This window comes from Homarus americanus, unplaced genomic scaffold, assembly GCF_018991925.1.
Source record: "Homarus americanus isolate GMGI-L3 unplaced genomic scaffold, GMGI_Hamer_2.0 scaffold25483, whole genome shotgun sequence".
In the NCBI taxonomy this organism is placed as follows: Eukaryota; Metazoa; Arthropoda; class Malacostraca; order Decapoda; family Nephropidae; genus Homarus; species Homarus americanus.
Window position 1 is genome coordinate 7,001,631 of NW_024726235.1, and position 16,581 is coordinate 7,018,211.

At 40.4% G+C, this 16,581-nt stretch overlaps 1 protein-coding gene across 1 annotated transcript; it reads left to right on the forward strand.

The window, feature by feature from the left end:
• Nucleotides 1-9,924: 9,924 nt before the first annotated feature.
• LOC121865547 (vegetative cell wall protein gp1-like) lies at nt 9,925-13,159 on the forward strand. Its single transcript, XM_042365063.1, has 3 exons — nt 9,925-9,947; nt 12,154-12,546; nt 12,616-13,159. Exons 1-3 carry the CDS (start codon nt 9,925-9,927, stop codon nt 13,157-13,159), a joined length of 960 nt encoding a protein of 319 aa, XP_042220997.1.
• The last annotated feature ends 3,422 nt before the right edge of the window (nt 13,160-16,581 follow it).

Genomic DNA, 16,581 nt, shown 5'->3' on the forward strand with positions numbered 1-16,581 from the left:
AACCCACAGTATGTGTGAAATTATTAATATGAAAAGAAATTCATTATCCAGACGAAATTATGAAAATATACCAAACTGTCTAACCAGTTAAGTACCGATATATATATATATATATATATATATATATATATATATATATATATATATATATATATATATATATATATATATATATATATATATATAATATATATATATATAAACGTTTCATAATGTTTGCAATACATTATGTTGACCTTGATTACTTAATAAACTACTAGTTTAACAATACTGTACCTTGAAAAACTTTTGATCTTTTTCTTCATTTTTGTATTTATAGTTCTTTATTATTAAAATTATTATTATTATTATTACAGTTACTGTATTATTATCATTATTTTATTTTTGTTTTTTTATCATTATTTTATTTTTGTTTTTTTATCATAAATTTCATCATCATCATCATCATCATCATCATTATTATTATTATTATTACTACTACATTTTCGCCCCCCAGGCCCCGATGTGGGTCAGTGACCTGTGATAGGTAAAAAAAAAAAAAAAAAAAAAAAAATATATATATATATATATATATATATATATATATATATATATATATATATATATATATATATATATATATATATATATATATATATATATATATATATATATATATATATATATATATATATAATTTTTGAGAATCTAGGTCATGAGTCTTGGAGGAGCCGTTGTACCTCCCACAAACATATTTTGCCATATAGTAATAAGGTCGAGGGGTGAGGATCAGAGTGGGTTATGAGGTGCCACTGTTCCCTGTTAACAAGGGCGGCGCGGATCACGGCCCGCACCCCTTGTTACTCTAACTGGGTCTTTTGATCTGGGAGATGGAAGGAAATCAAGACGCGATAGTTGCAGTCGTCTCCTAAGATTCTCTGCTATTGTGGCGAGAATAGTGAAGATAGGTTGATTATTTATTCATGGATAAACTTGTAGTTGAGATAGTGCATAACTGTCAGTTTTTTATCGGTTTCCAAAAGCTATTGGAGAGATTAAACTGTACTTAGCACCTGTGTGTATGTGTGTGTTATATGTAAAGAAGACACGCACATACACAGCCACAGACTCAAAAGTATTGTAGCCATGAATTACACATTAACCCATTGGGCATCTTCTGAGTGTCAGCTTCCAGCGTCAGTCAAAGCTACCGATCTGTGAAATGAGTCAGCAATGTGTGACGTCAGTAATTTCACGGTTGGTGGCACCGTGGGGGTGAGACACACTGGTGTGAGCGAGTCACGCTATCATTGTGACCCAACCATCCCATTACCCACTGAGCGAGGTGTTATCTCTGTGAGTCTCATAATTTGATAAAAAAAACCTAAAGCTGAGAATGACACAAGCCTTTTGACTCCTTCACGTGCACAGTATAACTTAAAAAAAATCATCGATCGGATATGAAACATGGTTCATCTATTTATTTTATGTAACTATCACATACAGGTTACAAGATGTTTAGGCTAAGTTAGGTTAGGTAGGGTTAGAACAGGTCGGGTTGGGTCGTGTTGAGTCGGGATGGGTTAGGTTTGGTTTGATCGGGTTATATTAGGTCAATGTTAGGTTGGGTAAGATTAGACTAGAGATACCTGTGTAGACGGCACACTATAGTAACACCATAGAAAGTTCTTGAATGGTTTTATTGCTTACTATCATCCAAAGATCTTCTATGGAAAAAAAAAACATGCACATAACCGAACAACTCCTGGTGTTACCCGCCTGCTGCAGTATTACCGGAAATTTAAACGACAATGCGCAGGTTTGAAAGGGAGGTAAGGTTAGGTCAGGTTCTAATAGGTTCTGTGCATTCTCACTTCCATTTTCGTGTTCGGTATCATATAAATATTATCTCCAGAAATTTTGGTTCAATTCCATAAATTATTTCTGGTATAAACCTTCACTCAGCTCCCGTTATATTAAACAAAGAACTCACTATGATATGTTGAAATTTGAGGCATTTTCTGAACGTGATATGATACGGCTGCATGGGTGCTATTAATTTTTGTCAATTCACCAAATCCACTAGCGTAGCTAGGGGGGGGGACCCGCCCCGGGCGGCACTTTTGGGGGGCGGCGGCGGTCCGCCCCGCGACACTGGGGGTCTGGTTCCGGGCGGCACTTTGGGGGCGGTCTTGCCACCCCGGGCGGCACTTTTGGGGGGCGGCACTTTTGGGTCTGCTCATCACCCATATCTGCAGCTACTGGAGACGTTAATCCATCCCTTTGTATCGGCGGCAAGTTAATCCTTGTCGTGTCTGACCTAACACCTGACCCACATCATCACGGCCACGTCATGAGCTACACCCTTGCTATGAGGCCCCCCGCCACACACACAACCTGTAACCTGTTGAGGATTAAGGAAACAACTTCAAACAAGTACGCCAGTGAGCTCATGTGGTGTGGGTCAGGTGTTAGGTCAGACACGACGAGGATTAACTTGCCGCCGATACAAAGGGAAGGATTAACGTCTCCAGTAGCTGCAAAACCATGCAGTCTCGGGTCATAACAGTTCATGTACAGCCGACCAATCCACCAGTTACAAGCAATTCACTTCAGTTCTGCACAAGTCTCCATCGTTACAAGACGAGGGGAGGCTAGACGACTTTTAAGTTCTCTTGTGTTTTCGATCCAGTTATTTACTTCGTTGGAAGACATAATACTATAAGGTAAGAAATATTAAAGTATTGGTTAAAAAATATTGATGTGACTTGCTGCGGTACTGAGATTAAATATTAAGATTTTGTTTCACAGCATTGCGATTTTATACTAAGACACTATCCTCACTGGGGTACAGACAAAAGCCCCCCTGACAAAAGCCACCCAGACAAAAGCCCCCCAGACGAAAGCCACCCAGACAAAAGCCACCCAGACAAAAGCCCCCCAGACGAAAGCCACCCAGACTAAAGCCCCCCGACAAAAGCCACACTGACAAAAGCCACTGACAAAAAGCCACCCAGACAAAAGCCACTGACAAAAGCCACACTGACAAAAGCCCCCCGACAAAAAGCCACCCAGACAAAAAGCTACCCAGACAAAAGCCACCCAGACAAAAGCCACACTGACAAAAGCCCCCCCGACAAAAGCCACACTGACAAAAGCCACACTGACAAAAGCCACCCAGACAAAAGCCACACTGACAAAAGCCACACTGACAAAAGCCACCCAGACAAAAGCCACCCTGACAAAAGCCCCCCCGACAAAAGCCACACTGACAAAAGCCACCCAGACAAAAGCCCCCTACTTTGATCGGGGTGGCTTTTGTCTGACAACAGTAAGGGCTTTCAAAAGTTACGGACATAATTAAATAGTTGAGGGTAAAATATACTGTTCTTCTCTGTGGTTAATTATTGGTTGGGTTAGGTTAGGTGAGTCACTGTGCAATTTGTATTTTTTTGTATGGTCATGGAGGGGCAGAATCATATAGCTCTGGCGGCACACACTCTAGCTACGCCGACGGCAACGAATTATTTCCTACTACAAACACCAATATAAACTACACTAATACCAAGGCAGCATAATATATAAAATGACGTTGTTTATCTTTGCAATTACCCTTTCATAAAACATCTTCACCTAAATTTCCATTTCATGACGGAATAAAACTCAGTAACCAACTCTCTAACATCACATGTAACTTAATTATGAAAATAAAAATACCAACAATTTACTCACCACAAAGGACAGTAGCGAAATAAGATTGTGTTTAAATAACTAATAAAAATATACTAAAAATTTAATCACCACAGCCAGTCACGGAACGACCTTCCTTTAAGGCTCACTCAGGCATATGGCTTGCTAGTGACGTCACAATGGTGTGTTATACCAAGGAAGGAATATATAGAGAACTTGTACTACATTCAATTAACGTTCAGCCCTGACAACTGCGCCATCTCTTGAATTAATTTTGACATAAATATTTACGTTCATCATAGAAAACGTGTTGTTGTCTAGAGAACGAGCTTGTCTTTAGCGTAAACTCCTGTCATGAGCCATATACATTTTCTATTCTTAGCGGCCGTTGCATAAATAAACATATATATATATATATATATATATATATATATATATATATATATATATATATATATATATATATATATATAAAAAAAACAACGGTACCTCTGAAGATGTCTTGAATAGAGAAAGCAAGGCGTTGTTATCAGATACACCAAAATATATATATATATATATATATATATATATATATATATATATATATATATATATATATATATATTCACGAACAAGGATGTTTCTTAAATAAAAGAAGCTATACCATGTTGTACAGTACATGAAATAATTCTAAATAAGGGACTTAGGTGGTAGATAAATATAAGTTAAGAAAACATCAAAAGCAAGCGGGCAGGTAATCCAATCTTTATGATATCCACAAAAAATTAGAAAGCAGTAATAAAGACTAAGTTTCAGCTTTCAGTTTTGAAAATATATATAATTCAGGGTGGATAAGGCCGAAATACATTACATGTTTGAATGTTCTGATGAGAATCACACACACTATAATTTCTTTTAATTTAAGACAGCATACAGCTTACTAACACTCCGACTACGATTGGGGAGATAAACTTTAAATTTGTGACAGTTGACAACTGCAGTCAAGCTGGGTGGAAAAGTTAAGTGAAACGGGAGAAAAAAAAGTAAAAGTAAAAGAGTGACGAACGTTAACAAACAGACGACGCGCTACTGATGGGAGAGACATCTGCAGGGGAGTTTCTTCATTACTAGGGATCAACTGGGAATGTATAGAAGAAATAGTTCCTCTCTATATATTCCTTGCTCTCCAGGGAGGCCCACTCGTCCAAGGTACCTTGCACTCGTCCGTCTGGCTGCTAGAGGATCGTGGACAAGTGAATCGACGCTGGGATGTTGTGGAAAAACTGCTAAAAAACGGCGGAAAGTATCCCTACTTTATACTCCCCATTCCCTTGTTTACTCGAGCGTGAGTAAGTTGGATCACAGAGGAGCAGATGGCGCCAGTGTGCTTCCTTGATCATATCTATCCTTCCCTGGTTAACAATAGGAACAGCAATCTGAGCCTCGCCCTGCCTCTCACTTTTACTGTACAGTCTTTTTTATACCTTTTATACTTTACTGTCTTTTCTTGTTCTCCCCTTCACCCCCTTACCGGGACAAAGTATCTTATTCTTGTATTGTCTTGTTATTCCTATACAGTCGTGGGAGCACCTGAACACATCCTCCCTTCCCCTACTCCCCGATTCTCACAAAGTCCTGGTGCTGGTCCCCTTCAGCGTCACCTCTACACTATAACACACGTAAAAAATAATAAATATAGATAAATAACTAAATAAATAAACAAATAGATGTTCAAAATCTCGGTATTATTGTCTTTTCGCACCCGACATTCCTACCCCGTGTCTATCATCATATTCGAATAAGATGTCTAATTATAAGATAATTTTCTTCTATTACATTACCGTCGCAAATGTATTATAACGGAGATAGCTCATCCAAAAATTTCTCTATTTTCTTCCATTAATCTTCCGCCATTATCGCCTACCTCACCTCCCACACTGCCTGTCTCCTTCATAAATCACCACGTGCATGAGTTCCTTTACGCGTCACGTGGCCAATCATTAGCGTTTTGGGGGAGAACCAATTAAAATGATTTGTGGTTTAATTCGAGGTATGTTTGGCCCAATTAAATTCGATTTTTATTTTGGGTCTCTTATATTTCCAAATTCAAATACATTTCCGACCATGGAAGTCTGCGATGGGTGTCACTTCAATTATATGGAGTTGATTGCGAGTTTTGGGGGAAAAAAACCAAGAAACTATAGCATTTTTTCGATCTCATGGTGTTCTCCCGACCTCAGTAAGAACGAATGTAAATATCGTCAAGACCAACATATGTGGCATTGTGATAACTCCTCCCTTATCCCAAAGACAAAGAAGAGACGGCCAATAAGGTAAGAAATAAGTGATTCCATCAATTGGTGAGAGTCAGTTACGTTAGGTTAGGTCAGGTTTATGTTTTTTTTTTTTGTATTCGCTTAGCCATTTTTTTCGGAAAACACCCCGCGAAAAAAAAAAAACGATAAAAAAACGGCCATTTTCCGACGGAACTGAAGGTCATACTCGGTCTAAACACACATAAATACACTAGAGAAATATACAAATTTACCAAAATCTCATCATCATAATACAGTATGTATAATCCACAACAACAACAGCAGAATTATTAACATGTTTTGGAATATAAGTCAAGTCGTATTTATTTTGCAATATATTTTCTCTAAATCGATAGAGATAAATATTAGGTCGTATATTACAGTGGTCTGACGTATACTCTCTGGTGGTGCTGAAGGAGGTGGTTCTGGCAACAGTTGATGTATGAATAACAATAAAAACTTACCTTCTCACATTCACCACATTTCAACATTTTCTGACCCTGAGATTAGTATCCGTTGATTTATTTATAGCTAGACATACAAACATATACTGTATATAGAAATAGTCTCGAAAATTTTACAACGAGAAGAATATAAAGTTCAGTACCTATTTTACATATAATGAAATAGAAAATATTGCTTTGAATATTATTTCAAAACTCGTATCAATAACACGAGTGAGTATAAATAGCTAATTCTAGAGTACTGTCGTCTTTAAGAACTCTGTTGAAAAATATATTGTGTATGTTGTCTTTAAAACGTTCGCTAAGTTACAAGTTCTACACTAGACAGTATTTATTAAGAATTAGGTAAAATGGTTTACGTATGGTGTATTTTATCGTAATTTTTTTCCCAAGTTGTTTCTGGACACAAAAAAAATGTCACCAAAGCTGTCATCATCTTAAAGCATGTCATCATTGGCTGTCATCACCTGTCATGCCATCACTCGCTCATCACCTGGCACGTCATCACTCATAGTCATCACCTGTCACGCCATCACTCACTGTCATCACTTCACCTACACGTCCTCATGGCTCTCAACATCTCTTTTCATATTATTTCAATTTTCTTTAAGTAACATGGAAGGTCAGCGCTTCACCATACAATCTAGTGTGACGAGCCAAGCGTGACAACCCCCTCGTGTTCCTGAAAGAGTCTCCTTGTTAAATTTCTTAGCAGATGAGGAGCCGCTGCCCTGAGAAAGAATGGAGTGGTGGTGGGGGGCTGTACAATGGTGTGTGGGTTGTGGAGTGGGTTTTTTTTCTATAGTGGAGTGGGTTATCTAGTGTTGGAGTGGTGGAGAGGTAAAACAAAATACTACAATGTTTATTTCCAGTCCTGAAATCCACAAAAACGTTTATTAATTCCACTTCAACGTTTATTTCCAATCCTGAAACTCACCAAAACGTTTATTATTTCCACTACAGCGTTCATTTCCAACTTTGAAACCCGCCAAAATGTTTATAATTTCCACTACCACATAAGTTTATCTCCACCGCTGAAGATACAACCACAGATCACATTCCCACTAGCGTGTGTAACTTGCCTACAGGAGACTGACGCTGTAATACCCGGTAAATGATTCCTGGGGCACTATGTTATTCCTCTCACCCAGTGGCGACAGGTAATGATGGGGAGGCGGGACCAGGTGTACACCCAAGATGTGATCTGTCAAGGGGAACGTATTTACTGCCTTGAGGTGTTGTGGATGCTTCTTGTGGGGGTGGATGCTGTTGTGGTATGGTTACTGGTCAGTGTTGTGGTGTGGTCAGTGTTATGGTGTGGCCTTATGGTGTTTAGCCAGTGTTGTAGTGTGGCCTGTGATGTGGTCTGTTGTGATGTGGTCAGTGTTATGGTGTGGCCTTATGGTGTTTAGCCAGTGTTGTAGTGTGGCCTGTGTTGTGGTCTGTTGTGATGTGGTCGCTGTTGTGGTGTGGCTAGCGTTGTATATATTAATCCAATCATATCTGCAGGATTTAGCTATATATTTGATCTTTGTTGTTGACCCTCTGTAACGCCAGCTGTCTCTCACTCCTTACCTCCCTCCGAATGACGTCATTGTAGGAGTGAGGAGTTATTTAATTACATCTGTTTCTCCCTGCCGAGGTTCACTGTAATGTTATACCTGAATGTGACGGTCTTGGTAATTAACGCAGGTGGCGATACTCTCCTGATGCTGGTTAGTTACACATCAGCACGCGATTTTCACTCTCTCTCCTCCTCCTCCTTAACACACTGTGGTTATTGTCATGATGTGTTTGGGATGTGCGTCTGTGTGTTTTCTGGAGTTGTTTACATGTAGAATATATACACATTTTCTGTTTCCTTGGTATACGGGTGTTTTAATGTATGCAATAGGATACGGGTTTAGTATTTACTCCCAGTATAGTAACGCTTGCGTCAGTTCAAATGTTGGTGTTGCATTGTCAGTCATTCTTAAAATATGTGTAATAATGCGTGTTTATCTTTGGAAATTAACCCTAACCTAACCTAATCTAACCTAACCTAATCTAACCTAACCTAATCTAATCTAACCTAATCCCATTTTAAAGGACATAAAATATGGTAAAATAATACAGGTTCGCTGCTCACTGGCGTCCTCCCCAGCTGTGCCCACTAGAAGGTAATTACTAGCCTTGTTACACGCTTAAAGACCTTTGTTGTAGTTATGTGTGGGTGTGAGGTGAGTGGTGTGGGACAGCCTAGCATAGTCAGGGTTATACCAGCGTTCGAGCCTCTCTGACCATGCCTCGTTGATTACCACTAGTGCACTGGTTGTGTGTGTGTGTGTGTGTGTGTGTGTGTGTGTGTGTGTGTGTGTGTGTGTGTGTGCTGGTCTGTACCGCGAATGTGAATATGTATACAAATCTGTTTACTTGTATGATTGTATAGTTATCGATCTGTCTGTCTCTTTCGATGTATATTCCAATCAATGTATCTATGTATATACCTTATACGCATATACATTTTACTTAGTTCTGCAATCATAATACAGTATATCCATTCACGTCAATAACTTGCGCCTTAAAGTTTGTCACCATCATCACACTCACTAGCACCAGAGGACAGGTGTCGGGGGGGTGTAACGCCTCGTCAACACCTGCGGCGACAAGTTTCCCGACAAATGATAACACACTTTTTTCTACCCTCAGACCCGTGAAGTTTATACATGTCAAAACCCGATAACAACTTTCTGGGTCTCCGATAACGTTATGTTGGTCGTATAGGAGGCCTGTGTGAGTGTCAGGGAGAGGTTGTCTTTCTTTTAGGTCTAGTTGTTGGTGTAATGAAAAGAAACGTGTGAGGGCGCAATGTAAGACTGTGTGGGTGTGTGTGTGTGTGTGTGTCTCTCATGCACCACCTCCCCCTCCATCATTGCGTCTCACCCCAGTTAATATTATAGCTAACCCTACACTCATTCACATCTGCTCAAAGTTTCAATGAGTAGTGTTGGGCTGTCCATAATACCACCATTATCACCACTACTACCACCGTCATTACCAACACCACTATCACTACCACTACCATCACCACTATCACAACCACTACCATCACCACTACTGCTATCACCACCAACACCACCCAGACTCCGCTATACATTAAGGATGGCCTCCTCCTCCACATCCATCTACTCATGTAAAAAATGTAAGAGTTGCCTATTCCTCTAACTCCCTGCCTCCTCCCGCACCTTCAGCCGCCTCCTCCCGCACCTTCAGCCGCCTCCTCCCTGCCTCTCATCTCACACCTGCCCTCTTGCACACACACACACCCAAGAAACATCACCGTGTTAACTTGAACCCCTGATATGACCCCTTAACCATAGGCACACCAGTCTGTACTTAACGTTACGCCTTCATCCCATCTCTCTCATTCGTTCTCTCTTCATCATCAAGTTATATGGGAAGCAGCGTCCCTTTAGTGTACTGTGTGTTGCTCTGATACTCAACAACCCGGCACCATGACGCTCTCACAGGACTCACAGTACATACATACGTTTATCACCTAAGCATTACGTCAAGTACTTGTCTATGGGTTTAAATATGATTAACAGAGTAACAGACAACCCAATTATCTTCACGGAGACAATAATTGACACGAGACAGTAACAGACAGAGACAGGAAGACAGATATAGACATCCCCATCACCAGGTCCTAACAGAGACAATAATTGACACGAGACAGTAACAGACAGAGACAGGAAGACAGATATAGACATCCCCATCACCAGGTCCTTACAGAGACAATAACAAACGTGAGACAGTAACAGACAGAAACAATATGACAGATAACACCAGGTCCTGACAGAGATAGTAACAAGAGAGGTGCATGGGTCGTCGTCATCGTGTAGGCTAATCTCTGCTCCGCCAACACCTGCACCAAGCTCATGTAATGGAATATATTAATGTGTTACCTACATATTCATGATGATAGAGTCAACCAGAGAAGCGTTGTATTATCCACAACGTCTCAGTCACTTTACTTTCGTGTGAGCATTATCTTACATATCAACTTTACCAGCGACAGTCTATTAAGGAATTCTAATCTGAGAAATGAATAGATTTTATTACAAATTAGGAGAAATAATACTCACCAGGGGTCAGGTAATAGTTCATTGTTTATTATTAAGAAACATGAAAATCAGACAAGGCATTGAACAGCTAGCGTCGTCTCCTTGTGTTTAGATTAGCCTAGTGATACGATTTTAGAACAGGGGGAGGGGGGGGGGGAATTATTATCCGCGTGCATCAATCACCTTGTAACTCTTTTTGTCTACCTTTGTTAAATTATATAAATGTATAAGCACAGTTTTCTATGCTATATTACTAAAACGTCTTTTATTATGGTAGTGAATTATGACAAAATTATCATGAGGGAATGTGTTGCGTACAGGCAGAGACTACACGAAATTACAATGAAACGATCATAATTATAAAGGCGCGTTGATGGAGCTTAGGTTAAGTTTCACTGTAATTATTAATGTTACTTTTAGTCGTTATTTTCCTGTTTTTGTTAATTTCAACCAGTTAGGTGCAGTTTCATATCTTCTCTTTGTCTCACCTAGTAAACACCCTAACCTAACCTAACCTAACCTAACCTAACCTAACCCCTGTATTTATCGTTAGGGTGAAATAAGTTAAGATTCCTAATCATCTAAGGAATAATTATTTGTACATAATATTTTTTTTAGTATTGTATTTGTCTTATTTTCGTTGTAATTTAGATTAAAGTACCTAAATCCATATATCTTCCTCTACATCTACGTCAGTTTGTATTAATGGGTAAAGCTGAGGACGTGACCCAGAGGTTAAGAAAACTGGGATGGGATCAAAAGCTGTTGTCCCTGGAACGATACAGAATCTAGGAGGTCTGGTGAGAACAGCTCAAAACCCCCTGAATGGATGGCCCTGATCACCAGTCTTCATACATAACCTAAGCCAACAATCTCATCGAACTCAACTTAATCTAACCTAACCCAGCTTAATCAAATCTAACCCAATTTAACTTAACTTAACCTAACCCAACTTAAGAGCAGAAATTTGAATCGTGAATTATATATCCCCGGTGTCAAAGCTGTCACAGTAGACTAGTGTTATTGGGTCCGTCTATATGCCTTGACTGGGTTCCTACACTAGCCACCACGACCGTCTAAAAATACCACGTTGATTAAGCCACAAATCCCGACAATACTATCTCCCCATTATTGGATTTAAGTGAGCTCCATATTCTCCCCCATTAAATGATGTAAATCCGCGCCATAATCTCACCATTAAAGGATTTAAATCGGTGTATCCCCTGCTTGAGTGGGTCCTCCTTTCACAGTTTGCTTATACCACCAGGACCGCCTCGCAACACCCGCCTCCCTCCCCCCTCCCCCCACCCTCTATCTTGCTCGTAAAAGAAAACGGAGACTTTGTAAATGATTCACTGAGAGGAGAAACGTAAGTGATATGTTTGTAAATAATTCACCAGTAAAAGAACATTCGGTTAATATCGGTGTTTTGACCTTATCGCCATGACCCTGACATACCGTAAAGTTCATCACTTTGTATGGTAGAGGAGGATAACTGAAACGAAAATAGAACATAAGGTTAGTTTGATTTTTTTTTACTGAGGTGTTGGAAAATGCTCCGTCATTCCCGCCAGTTAAAAGCTAATCAGATTATCATAACGCCTCTAACGACTCCAGCCAGGCCATTCATGATCACCCCACAGACCCTCCCACGCTACTGGCACCACGCACGCCTCTAAGCCCCGCATACTGGCACCACGCACGTCTCTATCATCTCCCACTCCTCCAGACTCACGCCCCTAGACCCTCCCACGCTACTGGCACCACCCACTCCTCTAGCACCTCCCACGCCTCCAGACTCACGCCCCTAGACCCTCCCGCTACTAGCATCTCCCACGCCCCCAGACCCTCCCCACGCCCCAGACCACCTCCCACTTCCCCAGGCCTCCCGCCCCCAGACCCTTCCACGCTACTGGCACCACCCACGCCTCCTGGCATCTCCATGCCTCAGACCCTCCCGCCTCCAGACCCTACGCCCTCGGACATCCACCCCCAGACCTCCCGCCCCAGGTCTCCACGCTACTGGCACCACCTACACCTCTAGCATCTCCCATGCCTCCAGATCCTCCACGCCTCCAGACCTACGCCCTCAGACCATCCCGCCCCCCAGGCCACTCCCACGTCCCAGATTCTCCCACGCTACTGGCACCACCCACGCCTCCCTAGCATCTCCCATGCCTCCAGACCCTCCACGCCTCAGACTACGCCCTCAGACCATCCCACGCCCCCAGACCCTCCCACGCCCCCAGGCCTCCACGCTACTGGCACCACCACGCCTCTAGCATCTCCCATGCCTCCAGACCCTCCCGCCTCCAGACCTACGCCCTCAGACCATCCCACGCCCCAGACCCTCCCGCCCCAGATTCTCCCACGCTACTGGCACCACCACACCTCTAGCATCTCCCATGCCTCCAGACCCTCCCACGCCTCCAGACCTACGCCCTCAGACCATCCCACGCCCCCAGACCCTCCCATGCCCCCAGGTCCTCCCACGCTACTGGCACCACCTACACCTCCAGCACCTCTCACGACACTAGTACCTCCTACACCACCACCAGGCAACTTGATCACCTGTGTGTCCCGCGTGTACCTGACCCGCCCTCTACAACCTCCTCAAAATTAATGTCCTGTCAGCAGTGAAGCAAAATTTGGTGCCAGTTAGGATGATACTGATGGGGGAGGAGATGACACTTGGTGGCACTGGTGGCACTGAGGGGGAGGAAGGGTGGCTCTGGGGGGGAGGTACTAGTGGGAACCTTGGTAAGCGCTGGTGGGAGGAACACAAGGATATCATCTTTATATAGGAACTCACTGATGCTTCAAACAGGATACCATGACCACCTTGAGATTTTAACATTATCTGGTTTTAGTCATTGTGAATGTCGGAGAAGAGTCGATTATGAGGCTGCAGTCATAGTTGGATTGGTAGCCTCTCAATAACACAGCTGAGTTCATAATAGTTCTCAAATAGGTCATCAGGTCGTGGGTAATAATATAATTGGTAATCCCGAGGGAAATCAATAGCGGAGATCGGTGTCCTCAAGACGTAACTCAGATCTGTGTAAATTATAATCACGGTTAATCAACACTCATGGCCTTAATTTAACCTCCATGTGGTTTTTTTTAATGATAAAATATTAATTTGTTGCGTGTTATTAGCATTGGGGAGTCGTATTAATGGTGCAAAGGTCGTACGGCGTGTGCTTATGTGGGCAAAGAAGGTGTTTATATTGTCTAGTGGCCTAAAAGTCAGTCATGCCAACTTTGGATCACTGAACTTAATTGTATACAAAAAATCATGTATTTGTTTAAGCTCAGGGATTGAAAGTTTAGTTGCTGTTTGTTTTTGTTTGATTCTATGCAAGGAAAAAGATACTTGAATTGTACAGAAAAAGACAAATGAGATACTTTGGTCATATAATTAAGGATGAGGGGATAATAACAGAAATATTAATGGGCAAAGTTGAGGGTTGGAGGGCCCGGGGAAGGCAGAGACTAGGAGGGATGACTGGTATAAAAAGCGAGTCCCAGAGATAAGCCCGAGAACGTTTAGAGTGGAGGATTGTGGTCACCAACCCTCTTATATGGGGAGGGTACTGTGAATGACCGAGGCGATCTTGAGGAAGGACTCGGAAAGGAAAACTCGGGCAACAGTGTGGGTATGATTTGCCAGCCCGAGTGATACCTACTACTACTACTACTACTTTTTTTTTTTAACGTGGCCTCCAGCCTCCCCCAATAGCCACACCTTCGCCACCATTTATTTACCTTAATATTAAATATCCTAATACATAAGAAACTATCCTATCTGTGTTAAATTAGTTGAGCCGCAGATCTATGCGGCATTCGGTGACTGTAGCCTCATAGTCGATATCTGCAGCAGTTGTCGGAGTAGGGGCAGAAGCTCTCGTTCCCCTGAGGCAGAGCAAAGCCGACCGAAGGAGAGAGAAGGACAGTCGACATCTCATCCGAGCTGTAACATAACTACGGGCTGCTGCTTCTTCGGAGATCCAAACAAGTCTGGCGTGAAACATCTTGCGCAGGCCCATCCACCAGAGGTTGTGAACACTAGAGGAGTGAAGCTGTCTTGATCCAACGTTTTAATTCTCTCCCATGCCTTCTCTTGTCGTTCTCGTTCTCCTATGTGCAGCATCGAGAGCTAGGTTACGGTGACAAACGGCCATGGGATCAAAATCTGATGTGTCGAAGAAGGCTCGCTGTCCCCCACGTCCAGAATCCTCAGTACTGACGTCCACACGGGCTTCGTTAGATGTGTTCAAAGTCCTCCACTACTACTATTTTATTGGCCTCCATCCTCCCCTTACAGCCATACCATTGCCACCATTTTATTAACCTTAAAATTAAATATCCTAATACATAAGTACCTATCCTAGCCGTGTTGAGTTAGTTGAGCCGCAGATCTATTATTAGAGTATTATTATTATTATTATTATTATTATTATTATTATTATTATTATTATTATTATTATTATTATTATTATTATTATTATTATTATTATTATTATTATTATTATTTTTATTATTATTATTATTATTATTATTATTATTATTATTATTATTATTATTATCATTATCATTATCATTATCATTATTATTATTATTATTATTATTATTATTGTTATTATTATTATTATTATTATTATTATTATTATTATTATTATTATTATTATTATTATTATTATTATTATTATTATTATTATTATTATTATTATTATTATTATTATTATTATTATTATTATTATTATTATTATTATTATTATTATTATTATTATTATTATTATTATTATTATTATTATTATTATTATTATTATTATTATTATTATTATTATTATTGTTGTTGTTGTTTTGTTGTTGTTGTTGTTGTTATTATTATTATTATTATTATTATTATTATTATTATTATTATTATTATTATTATTATTATTATTATTATTATTATTATTATTATTATTATTATTATTATTATTATTATTATTATTATTATTATTATTATTATTATTACTATTATTATTATTATTATTATTATTATTATTATTATTATTATTATTATCATCCCGAAAGCTCTACGTTTTTTCTCGGCTAAGTCACACTGTCCACTAACAGCCCAGGAGGTTCCCAATACAGTAACGCCTCGATCATTTACACTCAACTTTAAACCTATTTTTAGTAAACGTTGTGATTGCTTCCTCTTTTTTACGTGAAACCCACAAAAGTCATCAAATCATTGAATATATAACAACACTGTGTTACTATTTTCAGTGACAATTTTGTGGGGGTGGGGGTTTTGGAGGTAAAGATGCCAGAATTAATTTTATCATTTCTTTATCTTAGTTACTCTAAAGATATATTGATAACCGGAAATGTATGTATGTAGGCTATGTGTGTATGTATGTGGGAATATATACAGTATACTTTGATAGGTACTGGTTGGTGGTGGTAGAGGTGGTGGTGGTGGTGGTGGTGGTGAGCTGGGGGGAAGATGGTGGTGGTATAGAGGTGGGGTGGTAATGGTGGTGGTATTACGTTGGTGGCAGTGGTGCTGGTTTTCTGTTGAACTAGTCGACTCTACACACACACACACACACACACACACACACTCAAACAGCACCTTTTGTCTGTTTTAAATACGACAACTCAACTCACACACACTGGAGAGAAAAGAATAATGATAAAAAACAATTGGTCTTCGCATATTCATATATTTTTAGGATGAGAAAAGAAAAATTGACAAAAACACGACAACAATATTATTAGGCCCCGGGAAGACGGCTCATTAGATGAAGGTAATTAGCCTGGTCGTGGCCCCCTTTGTTTTCCAGTCTCAGGTTCATAAACAAACCTCATTGGCACTCCCACAGCTCTACTCCTGTCGTGGCTATACCGGTATATGCTTTATTATAAGGTGTTGGACGTGGTATAGTACGGCGGGATACCTGATCATGTCTAGTGGGTGGTTATGGATGGTTCTCCTCCCATAGTGAGTGGTGATGGATGGTTCCCCTCCTGTAGTGAGAGTGGTGATGG